The sequence below is a fragment of the Lepisosteus platostomus genome, chromosome 5, assembly GCF_059453375.1.
Source record: "Lepisosteus platostomus isolate fLepPlt1 chromosome 5, fLepPlt1.hap1, whole genome shotgun sequence".
Taxonomy (NCBI): Eukaryota; Metazoa; Chordata; class Actinopteri; order Semionotiformes; family Lepisosteidae; genus Lepisosteus; species Lepisosteus platostomus.
In genome coordinates this window covers 69,837,986-69,850,662 of record NC_142615.1, presented here as the reverse complement: position 1 = coordinate 69,850,662, position 12,677 = coordinate 69,837,986, and the positions used below count along the sequence as shown (strand labels likewise).

Sequence of the window (12,677 nt, the reverse complement as noted above, 5' to 3'; positions counted from 1 at the left end):
GTTAACCCATCAGTATGTCTCCGGACCGTGGGAGGAAACCAGAGCAGCCAGTGGAGAACATGCAGACTCCACACAGACAGAGCCACCAGGCCGCAACGCTGACCCCTGTGCTGCCAGGTCCTCACAGAGAAACTCTGCTGTACACAGAGAGGGGCGGGAGGGGGCTGCCCGGCCCTGTACTACTGAACATGTTATATGGGCTCTTGCGGGTATTGCACGGATTTTTGTGTACAAACACGGTGGAGCCGGGGGAAGGGGCTGGTCTAGCGACGGCAGGACTCGCGTGGGCCGCCACGGGCACCCGGCTCTCACCCACCTCGGACCCGCAGCCGGGTGACGTTGCCGAACCGCGGTCTCCCCCCCTGCTCGGCCGAGCAGACGTACAGGCCCGCGTCGCGCCGGGTGAGGTTGTGGAGCCGCAGGTGGACGGAGCGCGCCGCGGGGGTGCGCAGCGCGGACACGCGCGGGCCGGCGCGGTAGTAGTCCACGGCCGGGTCCGAGAGGCTGCTGACCAGCAGGGGCACGGGCGCCCGGTCCGCCGGCAGCCGGTACCAGGTGACGCGGTGGGAGGGGACGGCGCACCGCAGCGTCACGGCGGCGCCCGGGGGCGCGCACGTCTCCTCCGGCGCCGCGGGTCCCGAGGCTGGGACTGGAGAGAGAGGCGGGTCAGGTGTGGGCTCGGGGCTCCTCCCTGTCCGAACCGGCGCTTCTTAAGTACGGACGCGCCTGTGGTGGAATCATTTCCAGCAGAACCAGCCGGCCGATACCGGGCCCCATCCCCCACGACCCACGACCCACGACCCACGGAGTTTAAAGCTGCAGTCTCGACAATCGATGTTCTGTGCGGACGGGTGTGCAAATATCGTTGGTGCTGTTGTCGGGTTTTTTTTTCCTTTTCTTTTCTGTCTGTGCTGTAGCCCTCTCTCTATTATCATTATTGTTATTATTATTAATAACAAGAGTATTATTAGTAGTAGTAGTAGTAGTATGGATTTCAGAGTCCGGCAGTCTCTCTGGCCGTTGTGGAGAGGAAACGCGGGGTTGAACTGTGGCTGAGATGAGGCCCGCGGCGAAAATACTGGACTGGTGTTCAAGAGTGACACGAGAAACCAGACGCCGGAGCTGAGAGCGAGAGCCCAGTGAAATCGGAGTAAAAACACAGTACAGCGCAGTACAGCCCAGTGAGATCAGGGTAAAAACACAGGACAGCCCAGTGAGATCAGGGTAAAAACACGGTACAGCGCAGTACAGCCCAGTGAGATCAGGGTAAAAGCACAGGACAGCGCAATATAGCCCAGTGAGATCAGGGTAAAAACACAGGACAGCGCAGTAGAGCCCAGTGAGATCAGGGTAAAAACACAGGACAGCGCAGTAGAGCCCAGTGAGATCAGGGTAAAAACACAGTACAGTGCAGTAAAGCCCAGGGAGATCAGGGTAAAAACACAGTACAGCGCAGTACAGCCCAGTGAGATCAGGGTAAAAACACAGTACAGCACAGTACAGCCAAGTGAGATCAGGGTAAAAACACAGGACAGCCCAGTGAGATCAGGGTAAAAACACAGTACAGCACAGTACAGCCCAGTGAGATCAGGGTAAAAACACAGTACAGCACAGTACAGCCCAGTGAGATCAGGGTAAAAACACAGTACAGTGCAGTAAAGCCCAGTGAGATCAGGGTAAAAACACGGTACAGCGCAGTACAGCCCAGTGAGATCAGGGTAAAAACACAGTACAGCGCAGTACAGTCCAGTGAGATCAGGGTAAAAACACAGTACAGCCCAGTGAGATCAGGGTAAAAACACAGGACAGCGCAGTACAGCCCAGTGAGATCAGGGTAAAAACACGGTACAGCGCAGTACAGCCCAGTGAGATCAGGGTAAAAACACGGTACAGCCCAGTGAGATCAGGGTAAAAACACGGTACAGCACAGTACATCCCAGTGAGATCAGGGTAAAAACACAGGACAGCCCAGTGAGATCAGGGTAAAAACACAGGACAGCGCAGTACAGCCCAGTGAGATCAGGGTAAAAACACGGTACAGCGCAGTAGAGCCCAGTGAGATCAGGGTAAAAACACAGGACAGCGCAGTAAAGGCCAGTGAGATCAGGGTAAAAACACAGGACAGCGCAGTACAGCCCAGTGAGATCAGGGTAAAAACACGGTACAGCGCAGTAATACAGTACAGTAACTCAGAGGTCTGCTGTACTGCGTGTGTCCTGAGAGAGCAGTGTAGGAGTCCCAGTGTACTCACTCGAGAGAAGGAGCAGTGCCGCGGTCCACAGGGAGTCCATGCCCGCCCAGGCCGACCGTGCGCGAGAGTGCGCGAGAGTGATTGTTTCAGACGGCCCGCCGCGCGGAGCAGGCAGGAAGTTCTCTGACTCAGACTCTGTCGCACTGGCACAGGCCTGCTGCGCCCTGCTGCGGAGCACAGATTCTCTCCAACAGCTCCTGGGGTGCTGTCTGTGTGGAGTCTGCACGTTCTCCTCGGGTTCCCTCCCGCAGGGCAGAGATGCCGGTGGGCTAACTGGCTTCTGGGAAAAGCGACCCTGCCGCGCGAGCGTGTGTGTGTGTGTGCGCGAGCGTGTGTGTCTGTGAGTGTGTGTGTCTGTGAGTGTGTGACGTGTGTGTGTGAGAGAGTGTGAGTGTGTCAGGGCCTGGGAAATTGGCTCAGGTGTGAGGGTGAGTGTGTGTCTGTGAGAGAGTGTGAGTGTGTGTGAGAGAGTGTGAGTGTGTGTGTGTCTGTGAGTGTGTGTGAGTGTGTGACGTGTGTGTGAGTGTGTGTGAGTGTGTGTGAGTGTGTGTGAGTGTGTGTGTGTAGGGTGAGTGTGTGTGTGTGTGGGGTGAGCCTGTTTGTCCTGCAGTGGACTGGTGTACCCCTCCTTGTGCCCGCTGCATGCTGGGATAGACTCTGGCTCCCCCACCTGGACAATGAGGTTAGAAACGGACCGAAGTGAAGAAGACAGGCTTCACCCAGGGAGTGCGAAACTTCCTGCCGTACACAAAGAGAGGCGGGTGTCTGGAACGGGCACCGCCAGCTGCCTCACTGACCTCTGAGCCGCAGCCGGGTGACGCTCCCGAAGTGCGGCCGCCCGCCGATATCGCCGGAGCAGAAGTAGTGGCCCGCGTCGTGCCGGCTGATGTTGTCTATTTTCAGGTGGACGGGCGCTGGGGGGGGGCCGCGGGCGGGGCACAGGCGGGGCGCGGCTCTGTAGCGGAGCTGCAGGTCGGAGGCGCGGGCGATGAGCAGGGGTTCGGGCGCCCGCCTGGGCCGCTGTCTGTACCAGGTGACGAGGAAGGGAGTCTGGCCCAGCGCGCAGTGCAGGGTCGCTGTCCCGCCCAGGTGCCCCTCCGCCTCCTGCTCCCACAGCGGGGCTGAGGAAGCACAGACACGCCGGCGTCATCCTCACAGGGATCGGCCAGGCAGGGACCGACTGATCGATCAGCCAGTCAACAACAGTCAGTCAATCAATCAGTCAGTCAGTCAGTCAGTCGATGAAGCTGTCCAGCCCTGCTGTTGGAGCCCATACCCTGGCTTCTCTCCAGACACAGCTGGGTGAGCTCCTCCAGTCAGGACAGGAGGGTCTACTGTACACAGAGAGGGGTGGGAGGGGGGAACAAGCTGATACCCTGGCTTCTCTCCAGACACAGCTGGGTGAGCTCCTCCAGTCAGGACAGGGGGCTCTACTGTACACAGAGAGGGGTGGGAGAGGGGAACAAGCTGATACCCTGGCTTCTCTCCAGACACAGCTGGGTGAGCTCCTCCAGTCAGGACAGGAGGCTCTACTGTACACAGAGAGGGGTGGGAGAGGGGAACAAGCTGATACCCTGGCTTCTCTCCAGACACAGCTGGGTGAGCTCCTCCAGTCAGGACAGGAGGCTCTACTGTACACAGAGAGGGGTGGGAGAGGGGAACAAGCTGATACCCTGGCTTCTCTCCAGACACAGCTGGGTGAGCTCCTCCAGTCAGGACAGGAGGCTCTACTGTACACAGAGAGGGGTGGGAGAGGGGAACAAGCTGATACCCTGGCTTCTCTCCAGACACAGCTGGGTGAGCTCCTCCAGTCAGGACAGGAGGCTCTACTGTACACAGAGAGGGGTGGGAGGGGGGAACAAGCTGATACCCTGGCTTCTCTCCAGACACAGCTGGGTGAGCTCCTCCAGTCAGGACAGGAGGCTCTACTGTACACAGAGAGGGGTGGGAGAGGGGAACAAGCTGATACCCTGGCTTCTCTCCAGACACAGCTGGGTGAGCTCCTCCAGTCAGGACAGGAGGCTCTACTGTACACAGAGAGGGGTGGGAGAGGGGAACAAGCTGATACCCTGGCTTCTCTCCAGACACAGCTGGGTGAGCTCCTCCAGTCAGGACAGGAGGCTCTACTGTACACAGAGAGGGGTGGGAGGGGGGAACAAGCTGATACCCTGGCTTCTCTCCAGACACAGCTGGGTGAGCTCCTCCAGTCAGGACAGGAGGCTCTACTGTACACAGAGAGGGGTGGGAGAGGGGAACAAGCTGATACCCTGGCTTCTCTCCAGACACAGCTGGGTGAGCTCCTCCAGTCAGGACAGGAGGCTCTACTGTACACAGAGAGGGGTGGGAGAGGGGAACAAGCTGATACCCTGGCTTCTCTCCAGACACAGCTGGGTGAGCTCCTCCAGTCAGGACAGGAGGCTCTACTGTACACAGAGAGGGGTGGGAGAGGGGAACAAGCTGATACCCTGGCTTCTCTCCAGACACAGCTGGGTGAGCTCCTCCAGTCAGGACAGGAGGCTCTACTGTACACAGAGAGGGGTGGGAGGGGGGAACAAGCTGATACCCTGGCTTCTCTCCAGACACAGCTGGGTGAGCTCCTCCAGTCAGGACAGGAGGCTCTACTGTACACAGAGAGGGGTGGGAGAGGGGAACAAGCTGATACCCTGGCTTCTCTCCAGACACAGCTGGGTGAGCTCCTCCAGTCAGGACAGGAGGCTCTACTGTACACAGAGAGGGGTGGGAGAGGGGAACAAGCTGATACCCTGGCTTCTCTCCAGACACAGCTGGGTGAGCTCCTCCAGTCAGGACAGGAGGCTCTACTGTACACAGAGAGGGGTGGGAGGGGGGAACAAGCTGATACCCTGGCTTCTCTCCAGACACAGCTGGGTGAGCTCCTCCAGTCAGGACAGGGGGCTCTACTGTACACAGAGAGGGGCGGGAGGGGGGAACAAGCTGATACCCTGGCTTCTCTCCAGACACAGCTGGGTGAGCTCCTCCAGTCAGGACAGGAGGCTCTACTGTACACAGAGAGGGGTGGGAGGGGGGAACAAGCTGATACCCTGGCTTCTCTCCAGACACAGCTGGGTGAGCTCCTCCAGTCAGGACAGGAGGCTCTACTGTACACAGAGAGGGGCGGGAGGGGGGAACAAGCTGATACCCTGGCTTCTCTCCAGACACAGCTGGGTGAGCTCCTCCAGTCAGGACAGGAGGCTCTACTGTACACAGAGAGGGGCGGGAGGGGGGAACAAGCTGATACCCTGGTTTCTCTCCAGACACAGCTGGGTGAGCTCCTCCAGTCAGGACAGGGGGCTCTACTGTACACAGAGAGGGGTGGGAGGGGGGAACAAGCTGAGACCCTGGCTTCTCTCCAGACACAGCTGGGTGAGCTCCTCCAGTCAGGACAGGAGGCTCTACTGTACACAGAGAGGGGTGGGAGGGGGGAACAAGCTGATACCCTGTCTTCTCTCCAGACACAGCTGGGTGAGCTCCTCCAGTCAGGACAGGGGGCTCTACTGTACACAGAGAGGGGCGGGAGGGGGGAACAAGTCGCTCAGCTGGTCGAGATGCTCATATCAATTGGCTATTTATTGACTATTAGACGAGCTTCTCTTGTTTGTGGCCTTTTATCTGATGTGCAACCAGACGGTCAAAGGACAGAAAACTACAGGACACGCGTTCATGTCTGCTTTCCGATCAGTGTGCCCGAGGACACTCAGAGGACACAATCCCGTCTTTCTGTTCCCCACACGAGACCAGGCAGAATATCAGTTTGGTGAAATTCCTTCTTTTTTTTTTGTTTTGGAAATAATTGAGCAACCCGGGCCCTTTGAGACCAGGGGTTTGGAAATGGTCTCCAAACCCAGATCTGCAGCTTCTCTAAGCCCAGCGGCCCAGTCAGGGTTAACAGCCGAACGACCGCAGGACCCACAAGAGCAGTTTTTCTCGTGCCTTCGCTTCAAAGCCCAGAAAGTGTGGAGCCTCAGCAGCAGCCTGTGAGTCCTCTGCTCCCTCAGGCCAACAGAGGTCCGTTTACTCTGATCTCACTGCGCTGTCCTGTGTTTTTACCTGCTCTCTCTGGACTGTCCTGTGATGGACTGGTGTCCTGTCCGTGAGTCCTCTGCTCCCTCAGGCCTCAGGACAGCCAGCAGACAAGGAGAAGACCACCACTGTTCCGAACGCCCAGTTGTTATGAGCCACTGGGAGGATTCAAGCCGATCGTAGCACACCTGTACACACCTCAGCTTTCACACACACAGAGAGACACACTGAGAGACACACCCTCACACACTGACACACACACTGAGAGAGACACACTCTCACACACTCTCACACACACTGAGAGAGACACACTCTCACACACTGACACACACACTGAGAGAGAGACACTCTCACACACACTGAGAGAAACACACTCTCACACACAGACACACACACTGAGAGAGACACACTCTCACACACACTGAGAGAGACACACTCACACACTCACCCTCACACACTCTCACACACACGGAGAGACACACTCTCACACACTCTCACACACACTGAGAGAGACACTCTCACACACGGACACACACACTGAGAGAGACACACTCTCACACACACTGAGAGAGACACACTCTCACACACAGACACACACACTGAGAGAGACACACTCTCACACACACTGAGAGAGACACACTCACACACTCACCCTCACACACTCTCACACACACGGAGAGACACACTCTCACACACTCTCACACACACTGAGAGAGACACTCTCACACACTGACACACACACTGAGAGAGAGACACTCTCACACACTGACACACACTGAGAGAGAGACACTCTCACACACACTGAGAGAGACACACTCTCACACACACTGAGAGAGACACACTCTCACACACTCTCACACACACTGAGAGAGACACACTCTCACACACAGACACACACACTGAGAGAGACACACTCTCACACACAGACACACACACTGAGACACACTCTCACACACTGACACACACACTGAGAGAGACACTCTCACACACAGACACACACACTGAGAGAGACACACTCTCACACACAGACACACACACTGAGAGAGACACACTCTCACACACAGACACACACACTGAGACACACTCTCACACACTGACACACACACTGAGAGAGACACAGTCTCACACACAGACACACACACTGAGACACACTCTCACACACTGACACACACACTGAGAGAGACACAGTCTCACACACACTGAGAGAGACACACTCTCACACACTGACACACACACTGAGAGAGAGACACTCTCACACACACTGAGAGAGACACTCTCACACACAGACACACACACTGAGAGAGACACACTCTCACACACAGACACACACACTGAGAGAGACACACTCTCACACACAGACACACACACTGAGAGAGACACACTCTCACACACACTGAGAGAGACACTCTCACACACTGACACACACACTGAGAGAGACACAGTCTCACACACACTGAGAGAGACACACTCTCACACACAGACACACACACTGAGAGAGACACACTCTCACACACACTGAGAGAGACACTCTCACACACTCACCCTCACACACTCTCACACACACAGAGAGACACACTCTCACACACGGACACACATACTGTTCACTGTTCACTCACTCTGACACAAATTCACTCTCCCAGCATGCAACGGACACAAGGCAGGACACACCTTGGACAGGACGCCTGTCCATCACAGGAAAGACACACACAGACACACACACACGCACACCAGTGCCAATTTTCCCAGAAGCCAGTTCACCCACGGGAGGAACTCCACCCAGACAGCCCCGCAGGAATCGAACCCAGAGCAGTGCCGAGCCCACATACCTGCCGAAGGAAACGTGCTATTTCCCGAACAGCTCGGACAGAGGGACGAAGCACAGATCACGAGGACCGCCAGGGCGCCGCGCAGACGAGCTGCCATCTCTGCTGCGCCTCAGGACAGGACTGGACCGGCGCTCAGGGGCGGTGAGCTCACGCCAGCGGGAGAGAGGCGTCACAGGGCAGGAAGAGGAACACTCTGTGGTTTCAGCTGCTGAGCCCCCGGCCTCTGACCACACGCTGCCGGCCTGACACAGAGGGGGGCAGGGCGAGGAACAGGCCGCCCAGCCCTGCTGTTGAAGCCGATACCCTGGCCTCTCTCCAGACACAGCTGGGTGAGCTCCTCCAGTCAGGACAGGAGACTCTACTGTACACAGAGAGGGGTGGGAGGGGGGAACAAGCTGATACCCTGGCCTCTCTCCAGACACAGCTGGGTGAGCTCCTCCAGTCAGGACAGGAGGCTCTACTGTACACAGAGAGGGGTGGGAGGGGGGAACAAGCCGATACCCTGGCTTCTCTCCAGACACAGCTGGGTGAGCTCTTCCAGTCAGGACAGGAGGCTCTACTGTACACAGAGAGGGGTGGGAGGGGGGAACAAGCTGATACCCTGGCTTCTCTCCAGACACAGCTGGGTGAGCTCCTCCAGTCAGGACAGGGGGCTCTACTGTACACAGAGAGGGGTGGGAGGGGGGAACAAGCTGATACCCTGTCTTCTCTCCAGACACAGCTGGGTGAGCTCCTCCAGTCAGGACAGGAGGCTCTACTGTACACAGAGAGGGGTGGGAGGGGGGAACAAGCTGATACCCTGTCTTCTCTCCAGACACAGCTGGGTGAGCTCCTCCAGTCAGGACAGGAGGCTCTACTGTACACAGAGAGGGGTGGGAGGGGGGAACAAGCTGCCCAGCCCTGTTGTTGAAGCCGATACCCTGACTCCTCTCCAGTCTGTGTGTGTCTGTGTACGTTTGTGTGCGAGTGTGTGAAGTCTTCAGGTGTCTAACTGTAGTAACAGATAGTGAGCACTAGAGGCCGCCAAAGTCCATAAGTTGTGGGTTTTCATATCCGTTACCTGCTCTGTGTAGGTCGACAAGCACCTGTCTCTTTTTCAGCTGAGAGCTCTTTGGTTTCAGCCAAGGTGATGGGCGACAAAGGGATCTGACCTGCGTGCAACCTCCTATTGACCCCCCAGGGAAACAGGACCTGGCAAAAGGCAGCAATACAGTTCCTGGAGACTAAGGCCAGCTGAAAAGCACAGCGTGTCGTAACAGACGCCTCATTGTTTGGTTTTATTTTAAATATGCTTTAGGGATGCCAATTATTTCGACCCCTATGTATCTGAGAAAAATACTATCACTCAAAAAACAACTTAAAAAACACACAACTATATACACACACCTGGAGTCCAAACACTGTATAATAATAATAATAATAATAATAATGTAATGTTTCTTTATTAGCCCTATACAATTTCTTGCATTAGGAATTCGTCTTTTCGCATACCCCAGCTTTTCTCCAGGGAGACACAGACACAGAGACAGGGAGAGAAGCTTGGGGTCAGAGCGCAGGGTCTGCCATTGTACGGCGCCCCTGGAGCAGTTGGGGTTAAGGGCCTTGCTCAGGGGCCCAACGGAGTAGGATTCCTCTGCCGGCCGCGGGATTTGAACCGGCAACCTTCCAGTCACAGGCGCAGATCCTTACTGTAACTGCTCCAGGGGCGTCATACAATGGCAAACCCTGTGCTCTGATCCCAAGCTTCTCTCCCTGTCTGTGTGTCTGTGTCTCCATAGAGAAAAGCTGGGGTACGCAAAAAGACAAATTCCTAATGCAAGAAATTGTATAGGGCTAATAAACATTATTATTATTATTATCATCATTATTACAGCCCAGTGAGATCAGGGTAAAAACACAGGACAGTGCAGGTCAGCCCAGTGAGATCAGGGTAAAAACACAGGACAGTGCAGTACAGCTCAGTTCCTTGTGTTTTCAGTCTGGCTGAGGGACTGTATGAAACTGCAGGACTGAGAGGAGAGAGAGGAGAGGGGAGAAAGGAGAGAGGAGAGGGGGAGAGAGAGGAGAAAGGAGAGAGAGGGAGAGAGGAGAGGGGGAGAGGGGAGAGAGGGGAGGGAGCCCAGCTTCTTTACAGATGTGTCACATAGCAACAGACTCCCTGACATCTGGAGGATGTGAACTGCTTACTGGACGCACAGGGCAAAGATATTCATCCGGTTCAAGACCAAAGACAATGTCTTCCACAAAATCGAGACCTAGATCCAGTCACAGGCGCAGATCCTTAGCCACAGAGCCACCGCTCCGCCCCTGGAGTCCAGACACTGTATATATACACACACACACCTGGAGTCCAGACACTGTGTATATATATATATACACACACACACACACACACCTGGAGTCCAGACACTGTGTATATATACACACACACACACACCTGGAGTCCAGACACTGTATATATATACACACACCTGGAGTCCAGACACTGTATATATATATACACACACACACCTGGAGTCCAGACACTGTATATATATATACACACACACCTGGAGTCCAAACACTGTATATATATATACACACACACATCTGGAGTGCAGAGACTGTATATATATATATACACACACACACACACCTGGAGTCCCGACACTGTGTGTGTATATATATATACACACACACACCCCTGGAGTCCAGACACTGTATATATATACACACACACACCTGGAGTCCAGACACTGTATATATATATACACACACACCTGGAGTCCAGACACTGTGTATATATACACACACACACCTGGAGTCCAGACACTGTATATATATATACACACACACACCTGGAGTCCAGACACTGTATATATATATACACACACACCTGGAGTCCAAACACTGTATATATATATACACACACACATCTGGAGTGCAGAGACTGTATATATATATACACACACACACACACACACCTGGAGTCCCGACACTGTGTGTGTATATATATATACACACACACACCCCTGGAGTCCAGACACTGTATATATATACACACACACACCTGGAGTCCAGACACTGTATATATATATACACACACACCTGGAGTCCAGACACTGTGTATATATACACACACACACACACCTGGAGTCCAGACACTGTATATATATATACACACACACACCTGGAGTCCAGACACTGTATATATATATACACACACACCTGGAGTCCAAACACTGTATATATATATACACACACACATCTGGAGTGCAGAGACTGTATATATATATACACACACACACACACCTGGAGTCCCGACACTGTGTGTGTATATATATATACACACACACACCCCTGGAGTCCAGACACTGTATATATATACACACACACACCTGGAGTCCAGACACTGTATATATATATACACACACACCTGGAGTCCAGACACTGTGTATATATACACACACACACACACCTGGAGTCCAGACACTGTATATATATATACACACACACACCTGGAGTCCAGACACTGTATATATATATACACACACACCTGGAGTCCAAACACTGTATATATATATACACACACACACCTGGAGTCCCGACACTGTGTGTGTATATATATATATACACACACACACCCCTGGAGTCCAGACACTGTTTATATATACACACACACACCTGGAGTCCAAACACTGTGTGTATATATACACACACACCTGGAGTGCAGACACTGTATATATATACACACACACACACCTGGAGTCCTGACACTATATATATACACACACACACACACACACACACACACACACACACCTGGAGTCCAGACACTGTATATATATACACACACACACCTGGAGTCCAGACACTGTATATATATCTACACACACACACCTGGAGTCCAGACACTGTATATATATATACACACACACACCTGGAGTCCAGACACTGTATATATATACACACACACACCTGGAGTCCAGACACTGTATATATATACACACACACACCTGGAGTCCAGACACTGTATATATATATACACACACACCTGGAGTCCAAACACTGTATATATATATACACACACACCTGGAGTGCAGAGACTGTATATATATATGCACACACACACACACCTGGAGTCCAAACACTGTATATATATATACACACACACCTGGAGTGCAGACACTGTATATATTTATACACACACACACACCTGGAGTCCAGACACTGTATATATATACACACACACACCTGGAGTCCAGACACTGTATATATATACACACACACACACACCTGGAGTCCAGACACTGTATATATATATACACACACACCTGGAGTGCAGACACTGTATATATACACACACACCTGGAGTCCAGACACTGTATATATATACACACACACACCTGGAGTCCAAACACTGTATATATATATACACACACACCTGGAGTCCAGACACTGTATATATTTATACACACACACACACCTGGAGTCCAGACACTGTATATATATACACACACACCTGGAGTCCAGACACTGTATATATATATACACACACACACACACACCTGGAGTCCAGACAC

General features: G+C 53.5%; 1 protein-coding gene across 3 annotated transcripts in view; it reads right to left on the bottom strand.

Moving 5' to 3' along the window:
* LOC148671984 (uncharacterized) overlaps positions 1 to 9,477 on the bottom strand; it is a 15,451-nt gene extending 5,974 nt beyond the window's left edge. Inside the window, exons 1-2 of one of the 3 annotated variants that reach the window (XM_088632820.1) lie at positions 8,116 to 9,477; positions 317 to 649 (exon numbers count right to left, since the gene is read on the bottom strand). In XM_088632820.1, coding sequence (XP_088488946.1) covers positions 317 to 649; positions 8,116 to 8,212 — 430 coding nt within the window. In that variant the 5' untranslated portion in view covers positions 8,213 to 9,477. Of the gene's footprint in view, positions 1 to 316; positions 650 to 3,048; positions 3,373 to 8,115 lie in introns of all 3 variants that reach the window. The other 2 variants (XM_088632818.1, XM_088632819.1) reach the window with 2 other exon arrangements.
* Between the last annotated feature and the right edge of the window lie 3,200 nt (positions 9,478 to 12,677).